This window comes from Dipodomys merriami, unplaced genomic scaffold, assembly GCF_024711535.1.
Source record: "Dipodomys merriami isolate MVZ:Mamm:240054 unplaced genomic scaffold, mDipMer1.0.p SCAF_62, whole genome shotgun sequence".
NCBI classification, from domain to species: Eukaryota; Metazoa; Chordata; class Mammalia; order Rodentia; family Heteromyidae; genus Dipodomys; species Dipodomys merriami.
This window is the reverse complement of record NW_027206202.1, coordinates 1,290,060-1,315,023: the sequence shown is the minus strand read 5'-3', so window position 1 is coordinate 1,315,023 and position 24,964 is coordinate 1,290,060. Positions and strand designations below refer to the sequence as shown.

The window sequence follows — 24,964 nt, the reverse complement described above, 5'->3', positions numbered from 1 at the left end:
AAGGAAAGTTGTTCTATCATTTTGGAATAATAGCTGGGAGAAATGGGTTTGTGGCAAGTTCCAGCCTTTGATTTGGCAGGGTTTCTGATGCTATGGTAGAGGGTTGTGTGTGTGTATGTATGCACGTGTAGCTAGGATTACAGGTGTGATCCACTGGCACCTAGCTCTTATGTGGTTTTTTGGCTCAGGTCTGATGCTCTACCACTTGAATCACAGCTGCAGTTCAGCATTTTGCTAATTGGATACAGAGTCTTATAGTCTTTGTTCATCCTGTCTTCAAACTGATCTTCAGATCTCAGCCTCCTGAATAACTAGGATTACAGGTGTGAGCCACCAGCACCTGGCATTTTTTTTTTCTTTTGTATTAGTTACATAGGGTGGTGATTTTGTTACATTTCCACACATGTTCACACTATATTCCCATCAATCTTACTCTCAACTTTTATTCTCCATGCTTCTCCCCCACCCTAAGTCTTCAAATGAATTCATTGTTCAATTTTCATAGTTACAAATCTATTTTGGCAGTATTTAACCACTTTCATCATTCTCAGAGCCCAACTTTCTAGTACCTACTGACAGTCAACTTTTCTTTTCACACCTCCTATCCCCCTACTAATCAAAAGCTTTTACTGAGTTTATGTTGCCCTCATACTTGTCATGTATTACTCACCTTGTTTCTTTTCCTTTCTCCCCTCCCTCTGAGTAGTCCCTTAGTTTGATTCATGTTCTATGTTTTTTTGTTTTTTGGGGGGGAGGTTGGTCATGGGGCTTGAACTCTGGGCCTGGGCACTGTCCCTGAGCTCTTCAGCTCAAGGCTAACACTCTACTACTTGAGCTACAGCACCATTTCCAGCTTTTTCTGTTTATGTGGTGCTGAGGAATTGAACCCAGGGCCTCATGCCTGCGAGGCAAGCACTCTACCTTCCCAGCTACCTTCCGAACTACCCTTCCCAGCCTCATGTTCTATGTTTAACCATATAAATACTTAGTTATAGATATATATACATATCTACATGCCAGTGCTGGGGCTTAAACTCAGGGCCTGGGCACTGTCCCTGAGCTTTTGCTCAAAACTAGCACTCTACAACTTGAGCCATAGCAATATTTCCAGCTTTATCCGTTTATGTGGTACTGAGGAGTTGAACCTGAAACTTCTATGCATGCTACACAAGTACTCTACCCCTCGGCCACATTCCCAGCCCAAGAGTTTACTTTTTAGTTTGTTATGTGCTTTTTTTTTGTTCTTCTTTTTGGGGGGAGATCGGTTTTGGGGCTTGAACTGTGGGCCTGAGCACTGTCCCTCAGCTCTTCAGTTCAAGGCTAGTGCTCTACCACTTGAGCCACAGTGCTACTTCTGGTTTTCTGAGTGGTTTATTGGAGATAAGAGTCTCACGGACTTACCTGCCTGGGCTGGCTTTGAACCACGATCCTCAGATCTCAGCCTTCTGAGTAGCTAGGATTGTATGTGTAAGCCACGGTGCCTGACGCTGCTATGTGAGTTTCTCTTGGTCTTATTTTCCTGTTCTGTAAAATATCCTTAATATTTTATTGGATTATAATTAGGGATCTGGGATGATTACTTCAAAATCTCTTCTAGACCTTTGGTCCATGTGTCTGGGTTGGGGCGGGGCGGGGGCGCTTTAATTACATAGCACTTTCACAGATCCTCCTCTAGGAAGTGGGGTTAGGATTTGGTAGCTGGTGCTGAAAGAAAATCATCCTTGATTGCATCCTTGCCCTGGTATTGTGCCAGTGGCAGCTGTCACTCAACGGGACAGAGAATTTTCTCATGTCTTCTTTAGCATATGTCTTCCTTCTGTTGCTCTAACTTTTCATACCTTGTTCACAGGTAAAGCCCTCACCTTCAGTCACACAGTGCAACAAACAGCCTTGGCATCCAGAGGAAGATGATGAAGAGTTTACTGCCAATGAGGATGAAGGTTAGGCTTGTTCTCTTTATCCTGTTTAGAGCTTTTTCACCTATTTGTATTAGATTATGTCTTATATCTCACTCTCCATTTATATTACTTCATTCTCTTTCTAGCGGAAGATGAAGAGGATACCATAGCAGCTGAGGAGCAGTTGGAAGGGGAGGTGGATCATGCCATGGAACTGAGCGAATTGGCTCGAGAAGGTGATATTCACCGGATGTTTTGCTGAGCATCTACTTAGAATTCCACTGTGGAAAACATTGGGGATAAAGAGATAATACTGTCTAGTCCTCCAGCTTGACTGGGTACTCTGTATCTTCCTTGTACAACTTTAGCTCTAATGACAAAGATAAAGCTGACAGTGATAGACTTATAAGGAATAAGTTTCTTAGGAACTTCTAAGTACAAAATGATGAGAGTGTATGATGGAAATTTGAACAAAGTTATATGGATATTTATACAAGGAATCTCTAATAAGACCCTGACAGTATTTAACCTAAATCAATCTCTCTCTTTCTCTCTCTCTTTATCTCTCTCTCTTTTTTTTTTTTTTTGCCAGTGCTGGGGCTTGAACTCGGGGCCTGGGTACTGTCCCTGAGCTGCTTTTGCTCAAGGCTAGCACTCTAACTTGAGCCACAGCGCCACTTCTGGCTTTTCCTGTTTATCTGGTAATGAGAAATGGAACCCAGGGCTTGATGCATGCTAGGCAAGCACTCTACCGCTAAGCCACATTCCCAGCCCTTGACCTAAATCTTAAAAGAGTCTACCAGGTAATGTCCTTCCAGGAAGAAGGCAGCTCCTCCCACGGTTGTAGCCTAGGTTTTTTTGGCTTGGATTTGGTAATGGGTACTGAAAGTAAACTACAGTTTTTCATTAAACTTTCACCTGGTAATATCTAACAAATAGCTAGTAATATGAACTGATACCACCTAAAATTCCTTATAGCCACCAAAAGCTTACCATTCATTTCCCCACCAGGTGAGCTATCTATGGAAGAGCTACTACAACAGTATGCAGGAGCCTATGCCTCTGATGCCTCTGCTCCAGGCTCTGGGAGTAGCGATGAGGATGAGGAAGATGAAGATGAAGAGGTTGACACTAACAGTTCTGACTGTGAACCAGAGGAGGCGACAGAAACTGAAGAGGCAGCTCAAGAGGATCAAGAGGATAGTAGCAGTCAATCAGGTGAATGTGTAGTTCTGAGAGAAGTGGGGAGGACAGGTGTTTGAGGAACAAGTTCTGAACTTTGATCTTGTGATTTAGACTCTGATGAGGAGCAGAGTGAGGATGAAGAAGATGAGCATTCAGAGGAGGAAGAAACGAGCAGAAGTTCCGAATCAGAAGAATCTGAGTCTGATGAGTCTGAAGATGCACAGTCACAGAGCCAAGTAGATGAAGAGGAGGAGGAAGATGATGATTTTGGGGTGGAGTACTTGCTTGCCCGGGATGAAGAACAAAGTGAGGCAGATGGAGGTAGTGGGCCTCCCACTCCAGGGCCTACCACTACTCTAGGCCCTAAGAAAGAAATTACTGACATCGCTGCAGCAGCTGAAAGTCTCCAGCCCAAGGGTTACACCTTGGCCACTACCCAGGTATCCCAATGCTTCAATGTCTGCTTTTTCGTATCTTGACTTTACTGTTTCTAGTGACAGATGCCTCAGTTCAATGTGGTAATAACCTCTTTTTTTTTTTCCTCGTCAGGTGAAAACTCCCATCCCCCTATTACTACGGGGCCAGCTCCGGGAATACCAACACATTGGACTCGACTGGCTAGTTACTATGTATGAGAAGAAACTCAATGGCATTCTTGCTGATGAGATGGGGCTGGGGAAGACAATCCAGACCATCTCCTTGCTTGCGCACTTGGCTTATGAGAAAGGTGAATAGGCAGGGCCCTTCTTGGGGCCTCTTGGCCAATTCCCTGGCAAACTTGTTTAGTGGTGATTCAGCTGCAAGAAGGTGAAGTAGGTGGATCCAGTGGCTCATGCCTGTAATCCTAGCTGTTGAGGAGGCTAAGATCTGAAGATCAAAGCCAAGCTGGCAGAAAAGTCTTTGAGACTCTTGAATTAAACACCAAAAAGCCGGAAGTGGAGCTGGGCTCAAATAATAGAGCACTATTCTTGAGCACAAAAGAGCTCAGACAGCATCCAGGCTCTGAATTCAAGGCCCAAGACTATTCTAAAGTAAAGGTGAAATATTTTCTCCCTTACTGATCTATTGTAGCTTCATTGACTCTGGCCAGTAATTCCACAGGAAGAACTGTGCAAGTGCTAGTACTCTTCAGAGGCCAGTAAAGGAGGTATTCATCAGGGTTATACTTAAGGAACCAGGATTGCAAGGTTTAGCCTTATTGTGTCTTCTCCTTTTGTTAAACAGGTAACTGGGGTCCCCATTTAATAATTGTTCCCACCAGTGTGATGTTGAACTGGGAGATGGAGCTGAAACGTTGGTGCCCCAGCTTTAAAATCCTCACTTACTATGGAGCCCAAAAAGAGAGGAAGCTCAAGCGGCAGGTTTGATCCTTTATGTAATCACTTCCCCACATTGATGCCTAATTTGTTTTTAGGCCTTTAGATAGGCTTCTTTACATTTTTTGTTGAAACCTTGTCATTTTTTTCTAATTCCATTGTTTGTTGCTTTCTTTGACACCCTGCCCCCCCCCCCCCCCCCACTTCAGGGCTGGACCAAGCCCAATGCCTTCCATGTGTGTATTACATCTTACAAGCTGGTGCTGCAGGACCACCAGGCCTTCCGCCGCAAGAACTGGCGATATCTCATTCTGGATGAAGCTCAGAACATAAAGAACTTCAAGTCCCAGCGTTGGCAGTCTCTGCTCAACTTCAACAGGTTTGTGGGAAGCTTGGTCTGGCCTGAATTCAGGGTCAACTCCTGGGTCGAGGAATTTATTAAAGATATTAAAGCTGGGACCTTCCTGATCATCCTTTCTGATTCTCTTTATCTCTTTCAGCCAGAGACGTCTACTTCTGACAGGAACTCCCTTGCAGAATAGCCTCATGGAACTGTGGTCTTTGATGCACTTTTTGATGCCCCATGTCTTCCAGTCTCATCGAGAGTTCAAGGAATGGTTCTCTAACCCTCTAACTGGCATGATTGAAGGCAGCCAAGAGTATAATGAAGGTCTAGTCAAACGCTTGCATAAGGTAGGGCTAGCAATAGTTCTTTGAGATATTGACAATATATATAAGGAGTTAAGAATAATGTCTAGGGCTGGAAAGGTGGCTCAGTGGTAGTAGAGTGCTTGCCTTACACACATGAGGCCCTGGGTTCGATTCCTCAGCACCACATAACCAGGAAAAAGCTGGAGGTAGTGCTGTGGCTCAGTGGTAGAATGTTAGCCTTGAGCTTAAGAACTGAGGGACAGTGCCTAGGCCCAGAGTTGAGGCCCCATAACCGACCAAAAATAAAAAGAATAATGTCTATTAAATCTTTGGAGGAAAAAAAAAAAGAATAATGTCTGTTAACTCTTTGGAGAAAAAAAATGTCTATTAAATCTTTAGAGAGAAAAAAAGAATGTGTATTAAATTTTTGGAGAGAAAAACTTTCCCCAAAGGCTAGCACTCTACCACTTGAGCCACAGCGCCATTTCCGTTTTTTTTTCTTTTTGCTTACGTGGTGCTGAGGAATCGAGCCCAGGGCCTCAGGCATGCAAGGCAAGCACTCTATCACTGAGCCACCTCCCCAGCCCCCTTCTTCAGCTTTTTAATAAAATTTTTTTTTTAGTTGTGTGACTTGAGCTCTGGGCCTGGGCACTGCCTCTCAGCTCTTCAGCTCAAGGCTAGCACCCTACCACTTGAGCCACAAGCACCACTTCTGGCTTTTTTCTGCTTATGTGGTGCTGAGGAATCGAACCCAGGGCCTTATGCATGCAAGGCAAGCACTCTACCACTGAGCCAACTTCCCAGCCCTAGCTTCTTAAGCTTTTAAAGAACAGTATCTTTCAGCATTCTGGTCCCTGTTTTTTTCTTTTTTTCCTTTTTAAAAATTTTTCTCTTCTTTTCCTTTCTTCCTTCCTTCCTTCCTCCCTTCCTTCCTTCCTTCCTTCCTTCCTTCCTTCCTTCCTTCCTTCCTTCCTTCCTTCCTTTCTCACTTTCTCTCTTTCTTTCTTTCTTTCTTTTGCCAGTCCTGGGGCTTGAACTCAGGGCCTGGGCACCGTCTCTGAGCTTTTTTTGCTCAAGACTAGTACTCTTAACACTTAAGTCGTAGCACAACTTCTGGCTTTTTAAATTTTTTTATGTGGTAGTGAGGAATGGAACCCATGGCTTCATGCATGCTAGGCAAGCACTCTACCACTAGGACACATTCCCAGCCTGTGTTTTTTTTCTTAATATATATGTGTTTCAGGCATACTTGTTGATTGTTGCCTGTGTGGTAATGCCTTTTTAGTTTATTTGTAATCACTTGAATTTCTAGATTCCTGGAGCTGAATTTTAATCAATTTATTCTTTCTCTTTTTTCTTTCTTCCCTCTTTTATATGAGGGATTGAATCCAGGGCTTTGGACTTGTTAAGCAAACAAACATTGTACTCTTTGAGCTGTATGTTTACTTAGTTCTATTGCTTTTATTATTTTTTTTAAACTAGGTCCTGCTAACTTCATTAGATTGGCCTTGAACTTAAAGTTCTGCCTCTGGTATACCAGGGGTTATATGTGTATGTACCACATCAAACTCTTGAGTTGGTGTCTTTTTTTTTTTCCTTTGGTCTTGGGGCTTGAATTCAAGACCTGGGTGTTGTCCCTGAGCTTTTTTGCTTACAATGCCACTTCTGGTTTTCTGGTGATTAATTGGAGATAAGGGTCCCAGACTTTCCTGTCCTGGCTAGCATTGAACTTGATCCTCAGATCTCAGCCTCCTAAGTGGCTAGGATGATAGACATGTGGCACTGGTGCCCAGCTGAGTCACTATCTTTAATTGGAAAATTCCTCTTGAATTCATTCTGTCATCAACCACATATCTGTTATTCTTAGAACCTATTAATTTTTTACTCAGATTATTTCTGGTTATAACTCCCATCTTAGTTGTACCACCATTTGGTTAAAAACAACACAAAAAAAAGCTAGAAACCAGGAAATCTTCCTAAATTACTAAACTCCATTTGCCTTTTTTCCCTCATTTCCTTTATGTTGTATATATTGAAAACTGTACAAGGCCACTATCAGGGCCACTTCTTTTGGTTGTTTGGGTGCTCTGGATTACACTATGGGCCCTATGAGCATATTAACTCCCCAACCCCCATACCACTGAGCTATACATGCATCTCAAGGCATAAATTTTATTCTCAGGTTCTCACCTGTTTTTATACTTTCTTGTTTATTTTTTGAAATTGTGTCTTGCTGTGTTGCTCAGATTGTCCTTGACCTTCTAGGTTCAGGTGATTCTTGTGCTTCAGCTTTCTGAATATCTGAGACTATAGTCATATAGTTCACAATGCTTGGCTTCGTTTCATAATCTTAGGAACTTAAGTCACTCCTCAAAATACAGTTTAAATAATCTTTCCTGTGTAGTTTGTGGTTTGCTTTCAGTACTTTGTATCATTTTTGTATGTTATGGTACTGTTATCTTTGTGTAAGTCTTCAGCAGACAGTAAGTTCCTTTTGAAAAGGGATTGCATTTTACTTACCTTTGTGTGGCTCATAACTAATAAGCCTCATAACTTCGTGATTGCAGATGAATTAAGCCAGTTCTTGACCAATCACCAGGCCAAGACTCACCTAGAAGGGCTCAGCTATGGCTTAGTGTCCGCCCTTCCGTCAGCCTCCTTCATATTTGCTTTTAGGTTTTGAGGCCTTTTTTGCTGCGCCGCGTTAAAGTGGACGTTGAGAAACAGATGCCCAAAAAGTATGAACATGTTATCCGCTGCCGACTCTCCAAGCGCCAACGATGTCTCTATGATGACTTCATGGCACAGACCACGTAAGGGAGAACAGAGGATGGGCTCTAGGACCATGAATAGGAGTGCAGGTGGCTGTCATGATGTCTGATTAATTTTTGTTTCCCCAGAACTAAGGAGACACTAGCCACAGGCCATTTCATGAGCGTTATCAACATTTTGATGCAGCTGCGAAAAGTCTGCAACCATCCAAATCTTTTTGATCCTCGACCTGTTACCTCTCCCTTCATTACCCCAGGCATCTGTTTCAGCACCGCCTCTTTGGTGCTAAGGGCCACTGATGTCCATCCACTCGAGGTAAGTAGTTGTTTTTAAGCTTAGTAGTTCTTACCCCAACTTTTAGATAGTTTAATATTCTACAGCCATACTCTTCCCTTACGTTCATCCTCAATGCTGTTCCTAGTTTCATCATTTTGTTCCGAGATGACTTTTAGCAAATTTTTTAACCTACGTTTCCTTCCCCATCAAAATGGAGATTATAAGATAAATCCTGCAGTGTGTTTGAGAATTAAATTAACTTTTTTTTTGGGGGGGGTGTGCAAGTTGTAGGGCTTCCACTCAGGGCATAGGTGCTGTCCTTGAGCTTTTTTGCTTAGGGCTAATAGTCTACCACTCTACCACTTGAGCCAGAACTCTACTTCTGGCTTTATTGATGGCTAATTGTAGATTAAGCTCCTGAGTAGCCAAGATTATATTCAGGTCTGAGCTACCAGTGCTCGGATTTTGTTGTTGTTGTTGTTTTGGTCAGTCTTGGGTCTTGAACTCTGGGCCTGCGCACTGTCCTTCAGCTCTTCAGCTCAAAGCTAGCGCTCTACCACTCGAGCCACAGTGCCACTTCCGATTTTCTGGGGGGTGTATGGAGATAAGAGTCTCATAGACTTTATTGACTAGGCTGGCTTTGAACCTCGATCCTGGCAGCTGGCTACCATTAGGTAGCTAGGCTGGACAGAAATGACATCTTCCTGCCTTAGCTTTCTTAGTGCTAAGGTTACAGACATGCATGACTATACTGTAATGATGGTTACAATTAATGATGCTATGAACATAAACAACTATGTTTATTGGCTCCTGCTGTTCTTTGAGTATATGCTCCAAAATGTAATTTTTTTTTTTTTTTTTTTTTTTTTGGTTGATCATGGGGCTTGAACTCTGGGCTTGGGCACTATCCTTCAGCTCAAGGCGAGCGCTCTACTGCTTGAGCCACAGAGCCACTTCCGGTTTCTAGTGGTTTATTGGAGATAAGAGTCTCGTGGACTTTTCTGCCTGGCTAGCTTTGAACTGTGATCCTCAGATCTCAGCCTCCTGAGTAGCTAGGGTTACAGGCATGAGCCACTGGTGTCCCGCCAAAACGTAATTATCATATAATAGCTATTTTTCACTTCTTTTTTTTGGTGCTAGTCCTAGAACTTGAACTAAGAGCTTGAGGCAGTCCCTGAGTTTCTTTGTTCAAGGCTAGCATTCTTTCACTTGTCTTTTTGGTGGTTAAGCATCTCACAGGCTTCCCTGCCTGGGCTTGTTTCAAACCATGATCCTCAGATCTGAGCCTCCTGACTAGTTAAGATTACAATTGTGAGCCAACAGCACCTTGCTGTTTTTCACTCTGGAGGAGGTACTTTAGTGTTTATTTTTTATAGCAGCTTCATATTTTAAATTCCAGCTACAGTGTTACAGGAGTTTTAATTTTTCTAAATCTTTCGAAGGATTTTTTTTTTTAGCTTGTATTTGAATTTAGCATTATGCTTGGCTAGTCAAGTGTTCTGCCATGTTAGCTATGCTTCCAGCATTGTTTGGTTTAGGTTGGTGTTTGCTTAGGCATTGTATTCTGTGGCTGTTCTGAAATGAGATCTACCTACAGCTTCCTATATATAATTGAGACCGTAAGGTGCATGCTGTCATATCTGTCTTAGTTGTTGAGATGAGGTCTGACTTTTTTGCCTGTGTGGGTCCAGAGCTTTCATCTTCCTGATCTTTACTACTTGAGTCTCTGGCATTAAAGATGTATACCACTGCATTTTGCTAGGAATTTTTTTTAGTAGCATATTAATATTTGTAAAATGCCTTATTTCAATTTGGTTTGCATTTCCCTAAATATTAGTATTTAGCATCTTTTTCATGTGGTTATTGGAATTATTACATCTTTGTTTAGAAACATGTCTAAGACTTCTATTGTTTTGTTTTGTTTTGTTTTTTTTGCCAGTTATGGGGCTTGATCTCAGGGCCTGGGCACTGTCCCTGTGCTGCTTTTGCTCAGGGTAGCACTCTACCACTTCTTGAGCCGCAGCGCCACTTCAAGCTTTTTCAGTTTATGTGGTACTGAGGAATTGAACTCAAGGCTTCATGCATGCTAGGCAAGCACTCTACCTCTAAGCCATATCCCCAGCCCTTTGTTATATTTTTTAAACTGTTTTGTTTTTTTACAGATGAGTTACAGTTCTTTGTGTCAGACTTTGGTAGTTAACACCAAGTCAATTGTATGATTTGCAAATAACCTTGTCCCATTGTGTGGGTTGTATTTTTAGTCTTGATAATACCCACTGATACATAGAAGTTTTGAGTTTTGATGATCATTTTGTCAGTTTTGTTGTTGTTACTGTTACTACCTGTGCTTTTGGTGTCATTATCTGAGAAATCATTGCAATTGTGCTTTGTGTTTCCCCTTGGGCAGCGGATAGACATGGACCGGTTTGACCTTATTGGCCTGGAGGGTCGTGTCTCCCGGTATGAGTCTGATACGTTTCTGCCTCGGCACCGCCTCTCCCGCCGGGTACTGCTAGAGGTAGCTACTGCTCCTGACCCCCCACCTCGGCCCAAGCCAGTCAAGATGAAAGTCAACAGGTACCGGTACTAAGGATTAAGGGATGGGTTCTTAGAAAAAGTAGAGGGGTTAGGAATAGGAGGAAAGAATTGAAGACTAGATTAGGATGTTTATGGTATGAGTACAAAGTACTGTGGAGAGACTGGGGGAGAGAATAATTGGAAGAGAATTTTAGGAGGGGTTCCTGTGTTTGTCCCCAGTTTTTGTTTTATTTGCTTCCCCTATTGGCTGGGTGCTTTTTTTTCCTCCCTTTCTCCTTTGGATCTTTTTATCCCCTCTGACTTTGCAATCTTTCTACTTTATGTTCCTTATTCTCTCTTTCTTTCCACCCACCCCTTGTTTTCCTCATAGGATGCTACAGCCAGTGCCTAAGCAAGAAGGTCGCACAGTGGTGGTAGTGAACAGCCCACGGACGCCCCTTGGCCCTGTCCCACTCCGACCTCCTCCAGTCCCTGAGCTCTCAACCCAAAATACTCCTAGCCTAACGCCTCCAGTGTTGCCAGCGCCATTGATGGTGTCTGCCTCACCTGCTGCATCCTCACTTGTTCCTGCATCCCGGCCCCCTGGACCTGTTCTTTTGCCTCCTCTGCAGCCTAACAGTGGTTCTCTCCCCCAGGGTGAGTTGAAAAAGGGCCAAGGTTAATGGTCATAAATTATTCAGACTAGAAAAGAAGTAAAATGCCTGGCTAGCCGGGCGCCGGTGGCTCATGCCTGTAATCCTAGCTACTCAGGAGGCTGAGATCTGAGGATCGAGGTTCAAAGCCAGCCCGGGCAGGAGAGACTGTGAGATTCCTATCTCCAATAAACCACTAGAAAACCGGAAGTGGCGCTGTAGCTCAAGTGGTAGAGTGCTCGCCTTGAGCTGAAGAGCTGAGGGACAAGTGCCCAGGCCCAGAGTTCAAGCCCCACAACCGCAAAAAAAAAAAAAAAGAAATGCCTGGCTGAGGTGATTTTACACCTGTAATCCTAGCTACTCAGATCTGAGATCTGAGGATTGCCATTCAAAGCCAGCCTGGGCAAGAAAGTCCATGAGATTCTTACATCTAACTAACTACTATAGAATGCCAGAAGTAGAGTTGTGGCTCACGTGGTAGAGCACTGGCCTTGAGTGAAAAAGCTATGAGACAGCGCCCATAGAGTTCAAGCTCTAGTACTGACACAAAAGGCAAAAAGGAAAGTAATGAAATTAAAAGGTTTACAAAGCTGATTTGTGGGTAATGATATAGTGTTCAGTAGGCTGTAAAGGCTATTATGGAGGTTTCTGGGACCAGGCTATGACATGAGGATGTATGTGATGAGTTTTTGGTTTGTGTCTACAGTGTTGCCATCTCCCCTGGGGGTTTCGAGTGGCACTTCACAGCCTCCCACACCAACCCTGTCCCTGAAGCCAACTCCACCTGCCCCAGTTCGTTTGAGTCCAGCCCCACCCCCAGGCTCCTCTAGCCTACTGAAACCCCTCACAGTACCTCCAGGCTATACCTTCTCTCCTGTTGCTGCTACTACCACCTCTATCACCACAGCGACTACTACCACCACAGCAGTGCCAGCTCCAACTCCTGCACCACAGCGTCTCATCCTGTCTCCTGAAATGCAGGCTCGCCTGCCATGTAAGTTCCCAGGGCTCTTTGGGAAGGGACTTGATATGGATGACTTAACAACTAGGAGCTAAAGAAGAAAAGAAACATGAAGTTCTAGCCAACAAATGTGTGTGTAATATGTATAATATGTATGTGTATATATATATATATATATATAATATGTATGTGTATATAATATATGGTTTAAAAGTACTTTGTAATAACCATCAGTGAATTCAGTCTAGTGGGAGAAATTCAAAGATGAGTAAATAGTGGTAAGCTGAGAAAAAGAAAAGTATTTGGAGGACTGGTTAGGTAGTGCAGTGGTAGAATACTTACCTAGTATTGTGAGCCCTGGGTTCAGTCTGGGGCTTTGGGCTGCTCTCTAATCTGCAAAAACAATTAGGGGGAAAAATTGTGGTAAAAGGGTAGAGTAGAGCAAGAGGTGGTTATTTACTTAGTCTGGTATATGACTATTAGAGAATGTAAAGGATATTTTATTGGAAACAAGGGGGGATTGGAAAATGTGCAGAGTAACATATCAAAAACACAAATACTGGGTGCAGTCTTAGTTTAATGAGCATGGCAAATTATGGGAAAGGTTTAGAGGAACTGGAGACTAAGGGAGAGGTGTGTGGTGCATGGGGATCTGAGGAGTATGACCAGGATGAGCCCTGTGTACAGTAAAGCCTTCTCTGTTTTAGCCGGTGAAGTGGTCAGCATTGGGCAGTTGGCCTCTTTGGCACAACGTCCAGTGGCTAGTGCCGGGGGAAGCAAACCTCTCACCTTCCAAATCCAGGGCAACAAACTGACTTTGACTGGTGCCCAGGTGCGCCAGCTTGCTGTGGGGCAGCCCCGCCCGCTGCAAAGTAGGTAAAACCCACCCCCTGTCCTGCTTATTTCTTCTTTTTCTCTGTCCTTGTTTTTTAAAATTTACTTTTATTTTAAAATTTTTTCATGGCACTTTTAAATCACCTGACTTTGTGTTTCTTTTCCTGGCTTTTAATGGGCAGGCCAAAGGGGAATAGAATGGTTGGAAGGGGTCTTTTGATAAAAATAGGAAAAGGTCATACTCAGAATTTACTCTCTGTTATTTCTCTTACTCTGCCTCTGCTCTCCTCTGGCTGATAGGTGCTTCTCTCTCTCTTCTCTCTTCCTTTCACCCAGGGAATGTGGTGCACCTGGTGTCAGCAGGGGGGCAGCACCACCTCATCAGCCAGCCTGCCCATGTGGCCCTCATCCAGGCCGTCGCCCCGACCCCTGGCCCCACCCCTGTCTCTGTGCTGCCTTCTTCGACCCCCAGCACCACCCCTGCCCCTACTGGCCTCAGCCTTCCGCTTGCTGCTAACCAGGGTGAGGCTCCTGGCCTTCCTACTTAGCCCTTGCTGGCCTTGATCCTTCCAGGCATGCCTTGGTCTGCTATCATCTAGCCTTGCCTTGGTATTGTTTTCCCATGTCAAAATCTCTAATATCTGTTGCCACCCTTTCTTTCCCCTGGACTTCTTCCATTCTTTGGGTCTCCTGTTTCTTTTCTACCTTCCTCTCAATGTAGCTTCCTCTTGCAGTGCCATCATCCATGGTGAATAGTACAGGCGTGGTGAAGATTGTAGTGAGACAGGCCCCTCGGGATGGACTGACTCCTGTTCCACCGTTGGCACCAGCACCTCGACCTCCGGGTTCTGGGCTTCCAGCTATGTTGACTCCACGCCCCACATTAAGCCCTGGCAGGTTACCCACACCTACTCTGGGTACTGCTCGGGCCCCCGTACCTACACCCACTCTGGTGAGGCCCCTTCTCAAGCTGGTCCACAATCCTTCACCTGAAATCACTGGTGAGTCCATATGGCTGAGGCCAGAAGTTTTTTCTAGGAATGCAGATGAAATGGATAGTCCTGAAGATTGCTTAGTCACAGCAGATCTCTTCCTCATAGGCATGCTCTCCTAACTTTCAGTTGGCCTCAGAAATAGGGTACCCAAGTTCTGACTTAATCCTAAAATATACTTGTTGGAATCTTGAAGGAGAAAGAAATGTTAAGCAGTCCTGTTCTGAAGTTTTGACCCTATGTGGTGGGAATGAAGGCTTTCCGGGAAATAATTTAGCTTGGGAGTAAGAGGAAAGATAGGACTAGGAAGTAGAATGTATAGGAAAGAAAATTTCTGAAGCTAACTCAACTTCTGTCTCCACAGCTTCAGCACCCGGAGCTGCTCCCATGACTATATCCTCTTCTCTTCATGTGCCATCCTCACTTCCCGGGCCAGCCTCGTCACCAATACCAATGCCTAATTCCTCTCCCCTTCCTAGTCCTGTGTCGTCTACAGTGTCAGTCCCCGTATCATCTTCCCTTCCCATTCCTGTCCCTACCACACTTCCTGCCCCTACTTCTGTTCCCCTGACCATCCCCATTTCAACCTCCTTGCCTGTTTCAGCATCAGGCTCAGCTCTGTTGACCAGTGCAACTCCAGCACTGGCACCCATTGTCTCAGCGGCTTCTGGGCCACCTCCATTGGCATCAGCTGGGCCTTCTCCATCAATGTCAGCCTTGACTCTAGGTTTGGCTGCAGCTCCAGCCCTGTCCCCACCACAGACAGCTGGTCATCCTCTCTTGTTGGCTCCCACTTCTTCACATGTTTCAGGGTTGAACTCACCTGTGGCCCCAGCATGCTCACCTGTACTGGTGCCAGCTTCTGCTCTAGCCAGTACTTTCCCATCAGCGCCAAATCCAGCTCCAGCTCCCCTTCTGGCTCCGGCACCTTCTGCATCTCAGACTTTAGCCAACTCTATGGCTCCTATGATGGCTTCACAGACAGCAGTCCTGGGTCCTTCTCCAGCTCCTCTGACTCCTCTTCCAGTCCTGGCTCCATCGCCAGGCTCTGCTCCTGTCCTGGCTTCACCGCAGACTCCACTTCCAGTTATGGCTCCGTCATCAGTGCCAGGAACCCCTTTAGCCTCATCTTCACTGGTGTCAGCTCCAACTCCTGTGTTGGCTCCAGCATCAACTCAGACTATGGTACCAAATCCAGTTCCATCGCCTCTCTCAAGCCTGGCTTCTACGCAGCAGACACTGGCCCTAGCCCCAACCTTAGCATCCACTTTCAGCGGCTCGTCTCCATCTCAGACACACTCTTTGGGGACAGGGAACCCTCAGGGCCCCTTTCCAGCTCAGACATTGTCATTGACTCCAGTTTCATCCCTGGTACCACCTGCAGCCCAGACACTGTCTTTGGCACCAGGAGCACCACTGGGTCCAACACAGACACTGTCTCTGACTCCAGCACCTCCTCTGGCTCCAGCTTCTCCTATGGGACTGGCCCCAGCTCACACACTGACTTTGGCTCCAGCATCGTCATCTGCTTCACTCCTGGCCCCAGCTTCAGTGCAAACACTGACCTTGAGCCCCACCTCTGTTCCTGTGCCCACCCTGGGAACAGCTGCAGCTCAGACCCTGGCACTGGCCCCAGCTTCCCAGGCATCTTCCCTTGTGGGTGCAGCTTCTTTGCCTGTCACCATGGCAAACCGGCTGCCTGTTGCCAAGGATGAGCCTGAGACACTGATGTTTCGCTCTGGTCCCCCCAGCCCTCCCTCCACTGCTACCTCGTTCAGTGGCCCCCGGCCTCGACGGCAGCCCCCACCACCACCTCGTTCCCCTTTCTATCTGGTAAGTTTTACTTCCTCAAAGGAAGTTGTGTCTCTTTGGAATATTGGTAGAATGGATAGAACAAAATGATGTCTGTTTTAACTTGGCAAATTACAAAACTTAGTGGGACCATGTACTCCAGTGATGTTTGGACAAGTTCCTTCCCATTTGTGGGTTAATCCCATCCTCTCTAACAACTTTATCTCCTGCATTTCTCAAGATACATAAAAGATCAAATGTGATTTTCCTCTCCGAGTGTGCCTCTCCCTACTCTATGATGAGGATTGAACCAACCACCTTGTGCCTCCATTTGGTCCACATACCCCAAGACTAAATATGGTTGTTTGTTTTGCACTAATACTGGGGCTTGATAGAGCCTCTCAGTCCAGCTTAGTGTTTGGTGTTCTTACTACTTAGTCATAGCTCCCCCTTCTGGCTCTTTGCTGGTTAATTGGAGGTAAGAGTCATGTACTTTTCTACCCATGCTGGTTTCAAATCTTGATCATCAGATTTCAGCCTCCTGAGTAGCTAGGATTGCAGATGTGAGCCACTGGCACCCAGCTTAAATGTTTGCTTTCTTCTTGGTGGAGGAGGTTGAACCCAGGGGCCTCACCCATGCCAAATAAACACTTAGTTTAGGTGAGATCTATCATACCTAACAAACGTCCTTTTTTTTCTTTGAGTACTACAGCTTTAATTCAGAGCCTCTCACTTTGGCTTTTTTCTCTCAACCTACCATTATCTGCCACAGAAATTTCTGTCCTTTTGCTTATTAATTGGAATAAGAGAGTCTCATGAATTTGCTTGCCTGGGTTAGTGAACGGAGATCCTCAGATTTTAGCTTCCTGAGTAGCTAGGATTATAGGCGTGAGCCACCAACACTCAACACAAATGTACTTTATTTTTAATTTTTTTTCAGTTTCATGGGTTCTATTGGTGTATATTAAATTGTACATTGTATGTACAATTGTACAACTGTACAAATGTAAATTTTACATTGTTTATTGTATGAGGTTTCATCATGACATTTTCATACATACATTGAACGTGATTTTGTGTATGTACTTCTTGATCACTGTTGCTTAGGATGGCAACAAGTGATTGTTCTGCCTTGGCCTTTGGAGTGGCTAACACTACAGATATGTACATTACTTTACCTAGCTACTCAAATGTGATTTAAAAAATAATTCTCACTGATGTATTCAAGCCCTTTTTGTTACCAATGATCTCTTTGCTTCTTGCTCACAAGGAGTTAATTGTTGGAATGTAATTGCTTTATTTTACAAATGAGGAAACTCATGCTGATTCTATTGCTTTTTCCTCTTCCCCTTAAGAGGCAATCTTCCAAGACAGCAAGACTGTTTTCAGTTGCTAAAATGATCTGGATCTGATGATCAAGTATGTAGAATTGATAGATGGATGTTATGATGGAATATAACTCCCTATAGTTCCTGTGTCTTGGATTTTGACAGCCAACTGACTTTTACCTCCATAGTGACAAACAGGCAATAAAGGGAACTTTTATCTTGTTTGTTCATGAGATTTCTCAGTCATTTTTTCGCTTTAGTTCTGTATGTATGTTAAACTTACAGACCATCTTAGAGTGATAACCCAGAAACTAATAAGAAAGGTATAGTGAAGCCTTCTAGACCTTATGTCTTTATGAAACTTGCTGGTTATTTTCCATTAAGCCCCCCACATTCCACTTTTGGTATTTTCCTAATACCACCAGGTTTGGCCCTGCCTTGTTGAAAATAAAGTACTGAATTTCCATATTTCCATTGTTTGGCAAGTGGATAGGTAGATAGTAGCTCTTGACTTTTTTTTTTTTTTTTTTTTTTGCCAGTCCTGGGGCTTGCACTCAGGGCCTGGGCACTGTCCTTGAGCTTCTTTTGCTCAAGGCTAGCGCTCTACCGCTTGAGCCACAGTGCTACTTCCAGCTATTTCTGTTTATGTGGTATGGAAGAATTGAACCCTGGGCTTCAAGATTTTTATTTAAACTGTACTTCAGGGCTGGATGTCTGGCTTAGTGACAGTACTTGTCTAGCTAGTATGTTTGAGGCTGTGCATTCAAGTTCCAGCATTGCAAAAAAAAAAAAAATATATATATATATATATATATAGTTCAAGGCTGAGGTTGTAAATGCTTTAACATGCAGAAGGTCTTGGGTTTGACCCCACCAGCACTGCTTCCACCAAAAAAAGTATATACTGTCTTGGTACTGGTGGCTCACGCCTACAATCCTAGCTACTCAGGAGGCTGAGATCTAAGGATCACAGTTCAAAGCCAGCGCAAGCCAGAAGTGCAGCTGTGGCTCAGTGGTACAGAGCAAGTGCTAGCCTTGAGCAAAAGAGCTCAGGGATGGCCCTAGGTCCTGAGTTCAAGCCCTAGGACCACGACCAAAAACAAAAGTATATGCTGTTTGATGTTTTAGCTTATTGAGTGCATTGTGCAACCAAAACTATTAGCATTTTAGAGCTTTTTCATGGGTCTAGAGAGAGTTTATTGTATTCCTTAAGCCTCTCATCCCCTCCATTACTCGTATCCTGCATAACTATTTGTATGTATATCTGCTTATGGAATCATTCTTTCCTCACCAGCTTCTTTGCGTGTCTTTTGTGTGTGTGATCTTGGGGTTTACACTCGGCATGGGTGCTTTCCCTGAGTCTTTTTGTTCAAGCTTAGCACTCTTACCACTTGAACCACAGCTCCATTTCTGGCTTTTTTTGGGGGAGGGGGGCAGGTAAATGGAAATAAGCCTTACAGACTTCCTGTTCATGCTGGCTTTAAACTGTAATCCTTAGAGTTCAGTTTTTTAAGCTAGGAATACAGTCCTGAGCCACTGTCTCCCAGCTTGAATGTCTTTTTTTCTTTTTAATGCTGTAATGGTGCTTGAGCTTTGGGCCTTGCAACTCTTGCTGGGCTTTGTTGCTCATGGCTAGTGTTCTACCACTGAGACATGCCTCTAGTTCTTTTTTTTTTCTTTTTTTTTTTTTCGGGTTAGTTGTAGAATACCCCAGACTTTTCTGCCTGGTCTGGGTTCAAACTTTGATCCTTAGATCTTACTCTCCTAAGTAACTTGGATTATAGGTGAGAAACATTGGCTCCTGGCCAGGTTAGTGTGGTTTTGATTTGTCTGTTTTTTAAAAATTTTGAGTAATAATTCATTATATAAGAGATTATTTAGGGTAATACATTCTTTACTTTTTTATATCAGTCATGGGGCTTGAAATCAGGGCCCGGACGCTGTCCCTTAGCTCTTTTTGCTCAAGACACTCTTATCATTTTGAGCCCACAGCACCACTCTGGTTTTCTGGTGGTTAGCTATGGCCTTTCATGCCTGGGGTGCCTTTGAACTGCAATCCTCAGTTTTCAGCCTCCTGAGTAGCTAGGATTATGGGTGTGAGATACCTTTGCCCAGATATATACATATTTTTCTTTTTCTTTTTCTTTTTTTAATACGTGTTTTTCTATGGACATATGTTTTGATTTTTCTTCGATAGAACTGGGAGAAAAGTTGCTGAGATGTATGGAGGAACTGCCAAACTATTGGAGGAACTGCCACCCTTTTCCAAAGTAGCAACAGCATTTAATATTCTTGCAGTCTGTGAGGGTTTCAGCCTAGCCAGGCTAGTCTTGAATTCCTGATTTCATGAAACCCTCTTGTCAGCCTCCCAAGAAGCTGGAACTACCTGCATGTGCCATCATGCCTAGTTTGTTCATCCTGGTTTTTGTTTGTTTGTTTGTTTCATTTTCCTTTACAGCTTACTTCAACAGTACAGACTCTTGCCACAGTTTCTCTAGTGTTGGGAATACAAGCCTGTCCTACCATGCCCAAATTTGTCCTCCCTGCCCCCCTCCTTCTAGTTTTCCAGCTTGCTTGCTTGCTTGCTTTCTCTTCCTTCCTTCCTTCCTTCCTTCCTTCCTTCCTTCCTTCCTTCCTTCCTTCCTTCCTTCCTCTTTCTTTCTTTCTTTCTTTCTTTTTTTCGCTTGCTTGCTTGCTTGCTTTTCCTTCCTTCTTTCTTTTTTTTTAGTTTGTACTAGTACTCAGGCCCTCATGTGCTCTTGCTTATTTTTCTCCTCAAAGCTGGCAGGCACACCTCCACTTGTTAATTGAGAGAGAGCTTTATAGACTTTTCTATGTAGACTGGCTTTGAATTGCACTGCTTAGATCTCAGCTTCCTCAGTAGCTAGGTTTGCAGGTGTAAGCCATTAGCACCTGGCTAACTTTGTCTCTAATTGTAACTATCTTAATGAGTTTGATACGGAGTATCATTTTGGTTTTAGGAAGTGATGCAGTGGCTCAAGTGGTAGAGTGCTTGCCTTGAGCTGAAGAGCGCAGGGACAGTGCCCAAGCCCAGAGTTCAAGCCCCGTGACCAACAAAACAAAACAAACAATCATTTTGGTTTTAACTTGGATTTCTAGGTTGGCTAGTGTAGAGCATCTTTTTGTGTGTTTTTAGGCCATTTGTGTATATCTTCTGTGAGGAAATACCCATTCCTGTCCTTTGCCCTTTTTAAAATAATTGTTTAATGTACTCATAATGGTGCCTAATCTCAGAGCCCGTACACTGTCCCTTTTTTGTTCATTTGAGCCACCCTCCGTGTCTTAACTTTTTGGTAGTTAATTGGAGATATTTCATGGACTTTTCTGTCCAGGCTGCCTTTGAACCTTGATCCTTAGATCTCAGCCTCCTAAACTAGGAGGCATAAGCCAGTCATCCTTTTTTATTTTTATTTTTATTTTACTTCTTGTCTGTTTAAGGCCACCACTTGAAGCATAGTTCCACTTTAACCTTTTTGTTGGTTAATTAGAATCTGAGTCGCACCAACTTTCCTGCCAAGGCTAGCTTTGAACTGTTATCCACAGATCTTAGCCTGCTGACTAAGATTGTAGGCATGAACTACCAGCTCTGGGCTTTGTCCTTTTGAATTTTATTAGTACTGGAATTTGAACTCAGGGCCCTGTTAGACTTGATAGGTAAAGGCTCTACTATTTGAGCCATGCCTATAACCCTGCTTACATTATTTTTCAGATTGAGTCTTATATTTTTTTCCTGGGCTGGCATGATTCTTCCAAGCTTGGATGACTACCATGGTACCATCACACCCAACTTTTTAGTTGAGATAATGTCCCACTAATTTAGGCCTGTGTTAGTCTGAAACCACATTCTGCCCAATCTCCATTTCCCAGAAAGCAGGAATTACAGATTTGAACCATTTCCTCCCACTCCACTTTAGTCTTGGGACTTGAAGTCAGAGCCTGGGTGCTGTCTCTGAGCTGCTTTTTGCCTCAGGCTAGTGCTCTATCACTTGAGCCACAGCTTCACTTCCAGCTTTTTGCTGATTAATTGGAGTCTCATGGATTTTCTTGCCAGGATTGGCTTTGATCTGTGGTTCTCAGATCTCAGCTTCCTGAGTAGCTAGGATTATTGCATGTGGCTATTTTAAGTTTTAAAATTTTTGAATGTATTTTGGCTCCAACAACTTTTTTCAAATGTATGAATTTGTTTTCCCTATTCTTAGCCAACTCCTTCCTCATTTATACAACATCCCATGCCAAGAGGTGAAGCTTTAGCTACGTAGTTGAAAAATGAATATAAGGGACACTCTTTTTTTTTTTTTTTTTTTTCCTTTTCAGGATCAATTCATAAGGTACAGTTTTTTTGTTCACTTTTGTTTTGTTTTTTGTTTTGGCTGTATGAGTAGCCATTCTGTGCTTTGGTCAGTGATTTGAGGAAAACTTCTAATAATTGTTTTGGACCCACAAAAAGAAAATAAGGTGTTCTAGAGTTAAATGCTGCATACTGTAATTCCCACAAATCTTATAAACTGTTGGATACGTAAATCTTAACTTTGGATATTGCAAGCATTCTACTCTGTTAATATACAAGAGAAGATACTTTTGTTTTGTAGACAGATTTAGCATTGTGAAAGAAAAAGTTCTTAATGACAGTTTAGAAAACAAGAAAAATCAGGGTTTGGGTTTTTTGTTTTGTTTGTTTTTTGGGTTTTTTTTGGGGTCCAGTCGTGGGGCCTGAACTCTGGGCCTGGGCGCTGTCCCTCAGCTCTTCAGCTCAAGGATAGTGCTCTACCACTTGAGCCACAGTGCCACTTCCGGCTTTTTTCTTTTTGCTTATGTGGTGCTGAGGAATCGAACTCAGGGCCTCAGGCATGCAAGGCAAGCGCTCTACCACTGAGCCACCTTCCCAGCCCCTTTTGTTTTTTGTTTTGATGGTCATAGGCCTGAATTCTGGGCCTGGGCACTGTCCCTGAGCTCTTCAGCTCAAGGCTAGCGCTCCTGTGGTGCTGAGGAATCAAACCCAGGGCCTCATTGCATGCAAGGCAAGCACTCTACCACTGAGCTACCTGCCTAGCCCCGGGTTTTTGGTTTTTAGAGATTATGCTGGTGATTTCCTTCTAGGAAAGACTTAAGTGTTTTTAAGATTTTTTTTTTTTTTTTTTTTTGCCGGGCACCAGTGGCTCACACCTGTAATCCTAGCTACTCTGGAGGCTGAGATCTGAGGATCATGGTTCAAAGCCAGCCTGGGCAAGAAAGTCCGAGAGACTCTTATCTCCAATAAACCACTAGAAAACCGGAAGTGGTGCTGTGGCGCTGTGGCTCAAGTGGTAGAGTGCTCACCTTGAGCTGAAGAGCGCAGGGACAGCGCCCAAACCCAGAGTTCAAGCCCCACAACCGACCCAAAAAAAAAAAAAAAAAGATTTTTTTTATAAGTATGCATTACTTGTACAAGAGGCATTAGTGTACAAGAGGGATTTCATTGTAACATTTCCATATTTTGCTTATAACCTTATCACCTCTATCACACTCCTTTATCCTCCCTGTACCCTTCTTAAGACAATTTCAACAGGTTTAATTCTCTTTTCATACATGCATATAAAGTATGTCTACTATATTCACCCTCAAGGCCTCATGCTTGATTAGCAGGTGCTCTACCACTTAAGCCACATCTCCATAAATTTCATTTCTGAATTAGCATATAAGAATTTAGGTTTTCTATAGAATTCTGATGTGAACTTTTGAGTACACTGTTTTTGTTTTGTTTTCTTTCTGTTGTCTGTAGGATTCTCTGGAGGAAAAGCGGAAGCGACAACGGTCCGAACGCCTGGAACGGATTTTCCGACTTAGTGAGGCTCATGGGGCCCTGGCTCCTATATATGGGACTGAAGTCCTGGATTTTTGTACCCTGCCCCAACCTGTTGCCAGCCCCATCGGCCCTCGTTCTCCTGGCCCCAGCCACCCCACCTTTTGGACTTATACTGAGGCTGCCCACCAGGCTGTTCTGTTTCCCCAGCAGCGACTAGACCAGCTATCAGAAATCATTGAGAGGTTGGCATAGCTAAGTGCTAATGGGGAGTGGGTCTTGGGGTCTCAAGAGTAGATGATAGTGCTCAGGATTGGTGACGGTACTAACCTTTGGGGTTATTTCAGAGTCCCATCTTTTACACTCTTGCCTTTTTCCTTTCACAGGTTCATCTTTGTCATGCCTCCTGTGGAGGCACCTCCCCCTTCCCTGCATGCCTGCCACCCACCTCCTTGGCTGGCCCCCCGCCAGGCAGCCTTCCAGGAGCAATTGGCCTGTGAGCTTTGGCCCCGGGCTCGTCCTTTGCACCGTATTGTGTGTAACATGCGCACCCAGTTCCCTGACTTGAGACTCATCCAGTATGACTGCGGTGAGTTCATTGGCTAGTTCAAGACTTTTGACCTCTTTTTGTACCTTATAGCAAGACTTATTTTGGATGCATGCATCAGGTCTCTAGGGATTTGTGTAAAGCATTCAATTTTTTAAATTATTCTTATGGACACAATGGAGAAATGTACAGGGATTGATGAACCATTGTTTTATGAACATTTGGGATATAGTAACAACTAAGACAGCATTGCACAGAGATTTTACATTTATAGGACAATTTGTGGTAGTGTAGGACTTCGAGTTAATAGTAAATTTTTGACTGAAAGAGAACAAAGACTGGACACTGATGGGTCATGCCTGTAATCCTAGCTATTCAAGAGTCTGAGATCTGAGGACCCTGGTTCAAAGCCTTAGGAGCAGAAAAATTGGAGAAACTCTTAGTCTCCAGGTAACAACTGAAAAGCAGAAGTAGGTGCTGTGGCTCAAGTGACAGAGTGCCAGCCTTGAGCAAAAAACTAAGGGATAGCTCCCAGGTCTCGACTTCAAGTCACCCAGTACTGCTGTATGCACACACAGAATATAAAGACTCTCAGATAAAATGCATTTGCCTGGTAAATAACAAACTGACTAACAATGGCTTAAACCACTAGAAGAACATCTGTTGTTCATGAAAAATTCTGAGGAGTAGCATATAGCTGTTTTATCAAATTTATATTTTCATAGACCCCAGGACCTTTTTAGTTTTTGTTTTTATTTCCCCCCCCCCCTCCCCCTGCCTGTCACTCTTAGCTGTTACTTAGTTTTTTGTTTTTGTTTTTTGGGTCCAGTCGTGGGGCCTGCACTCTGGGCCTGGGCGCTGTCCCTCAGCTCTTCAGCTCAGGGCTAGCGCTCTACCACTTGAGCCACAACGCCACTTCTGGCTTTTTTTTTCTTTTTGCTGATGTGGTACTGAGGAATCGAACCCAGGGCCTCAGGCATGCAAGGCAAGCACTCTACCACTGAGCCACCTTCCCAGTCCCACTGTTACCTAGTTTTATTTTTTAAATAAACTCAGGAGCTGGTGCTGTCCCTGAGTTCTTTTGTGAAGGGTAGCATTCTACCACTTGAGCCATAGCTCTACTTCTGGTTTTCTGGTGGTTAATTGGAGTCTCGTGGAGTTTCCTGCCTGTGCTGGCTTTAACCCATGATTCTCAGATTTCAACCCTAGCTAGGGTTACAGGTGTGAACCACCAACTAGTTCCTTCCTGTTTGTTCTCTTGCTTGCTTCTTCACGGTAAAGTAGCTCCAGGAAGCCAATGGACTTCCTCTAAGCAGGAAGTAAGTGGTTGAAATAAAAGCATTCATTCTTAGAACAATGTTTAATTGTTCTTTTTTGTGGGGTGGGGCTTGAACTCAGGTCTTCGGCACTGTTCTTGAGCTTTTGTGCTGAAGGTTAGTGCTC

At 43.9% G+C, this 24,964-nt stretch overlaps 1 protein-coding gene and 1 non-coding gene across 7 annotated transcripts in view; both read left to right on the top strand.

Moving 5' to 3' along the window:
* The window catches only part of LOC138814961 (transmembrane protein 265), a 54,637-nt gene that overhangs the window by 16,517 nt on the left and 13,156 nt on the right, over positions 1-24,964 (top strand). For 3 of the 6 annotated variants that reach the window (XM_070004119.1, XM_070004115.1, XM_070004114.1), the window contains exons 9-27: positions 1,850-1,940; positions 2,045-2,134; positions 2,910-3,116; positions 3,195-3,523; positions 3,633-3,810; positions 4,308-4,444; positions 4,609-4,778; positions 4,900-5,092; positions 7,727-7,863; positions 7,951-8,137; positions 10,506-10,675; positions 11,007-11,272; positions 11,975-12,262; positions 12,937-13,101; positions 13,400-13,585; positions 13,798-14,064; positions 14,420-15,888; positions 22,954-23,219; positions 23,361-23,563. In XM_070004119.1, the coding sequence (XP_069860220.1) occupies positions 1,850-1,940; positions 2,045-2,134; positions 2,910-3,116; positions 3,195-3,523; positions 3,633-3,810; positions 4,308-4,444; positions 4,609-4,778; positions 4,900-5,092; positions 7,727-7,863; positions 7,951-8,137; positions 10,506-10,675; positions 11,007-11,272; positions 11,975-12,262; positions 12,937-13,101; positions 13,400-13,585; positions 13,798-14,064; positions 14,420-15,888; positions 22,954-23,219; positions 23,361-23,563 (4,999 nt within the window). The remainder of the gene's footprint in view (positions 1-1,849; positions 1,941-2,044; positions 2,135-2,909; positions 3,117-3,194; positions 3,524-3,632; positions 3,811-4,307; positions 4,445-4,608; positions 4,779-4,899; positions 5,093-7,726; positions 7,864-7,950; positions 8,138-10,505; positions 10,676-11,006; positions 11,273-11,974; positions 12,263-12,936; positions 13,102-13,399; positions 13,586-13,797; positions 14,065-14,419; positions 15,889-22,953; positions 23,220-23,360; positions 23,564-24,964) is intronic. The other 3 variants (XM_070004116.1, XM_070004117.1, XM_070004118.1) reach the window with 3 other exon arrangements.
* On the top strand, positions 1,649-1,780 carry LOC138815099 (small nucleolar RNA SNORA30/SNORA37 family). The gene has a single exon (XR_011368159.1). It is a non-coding gene; the product is annotated as a small nucleolar RNA SNORA30/SNORA37 family (small nucleolar RNA).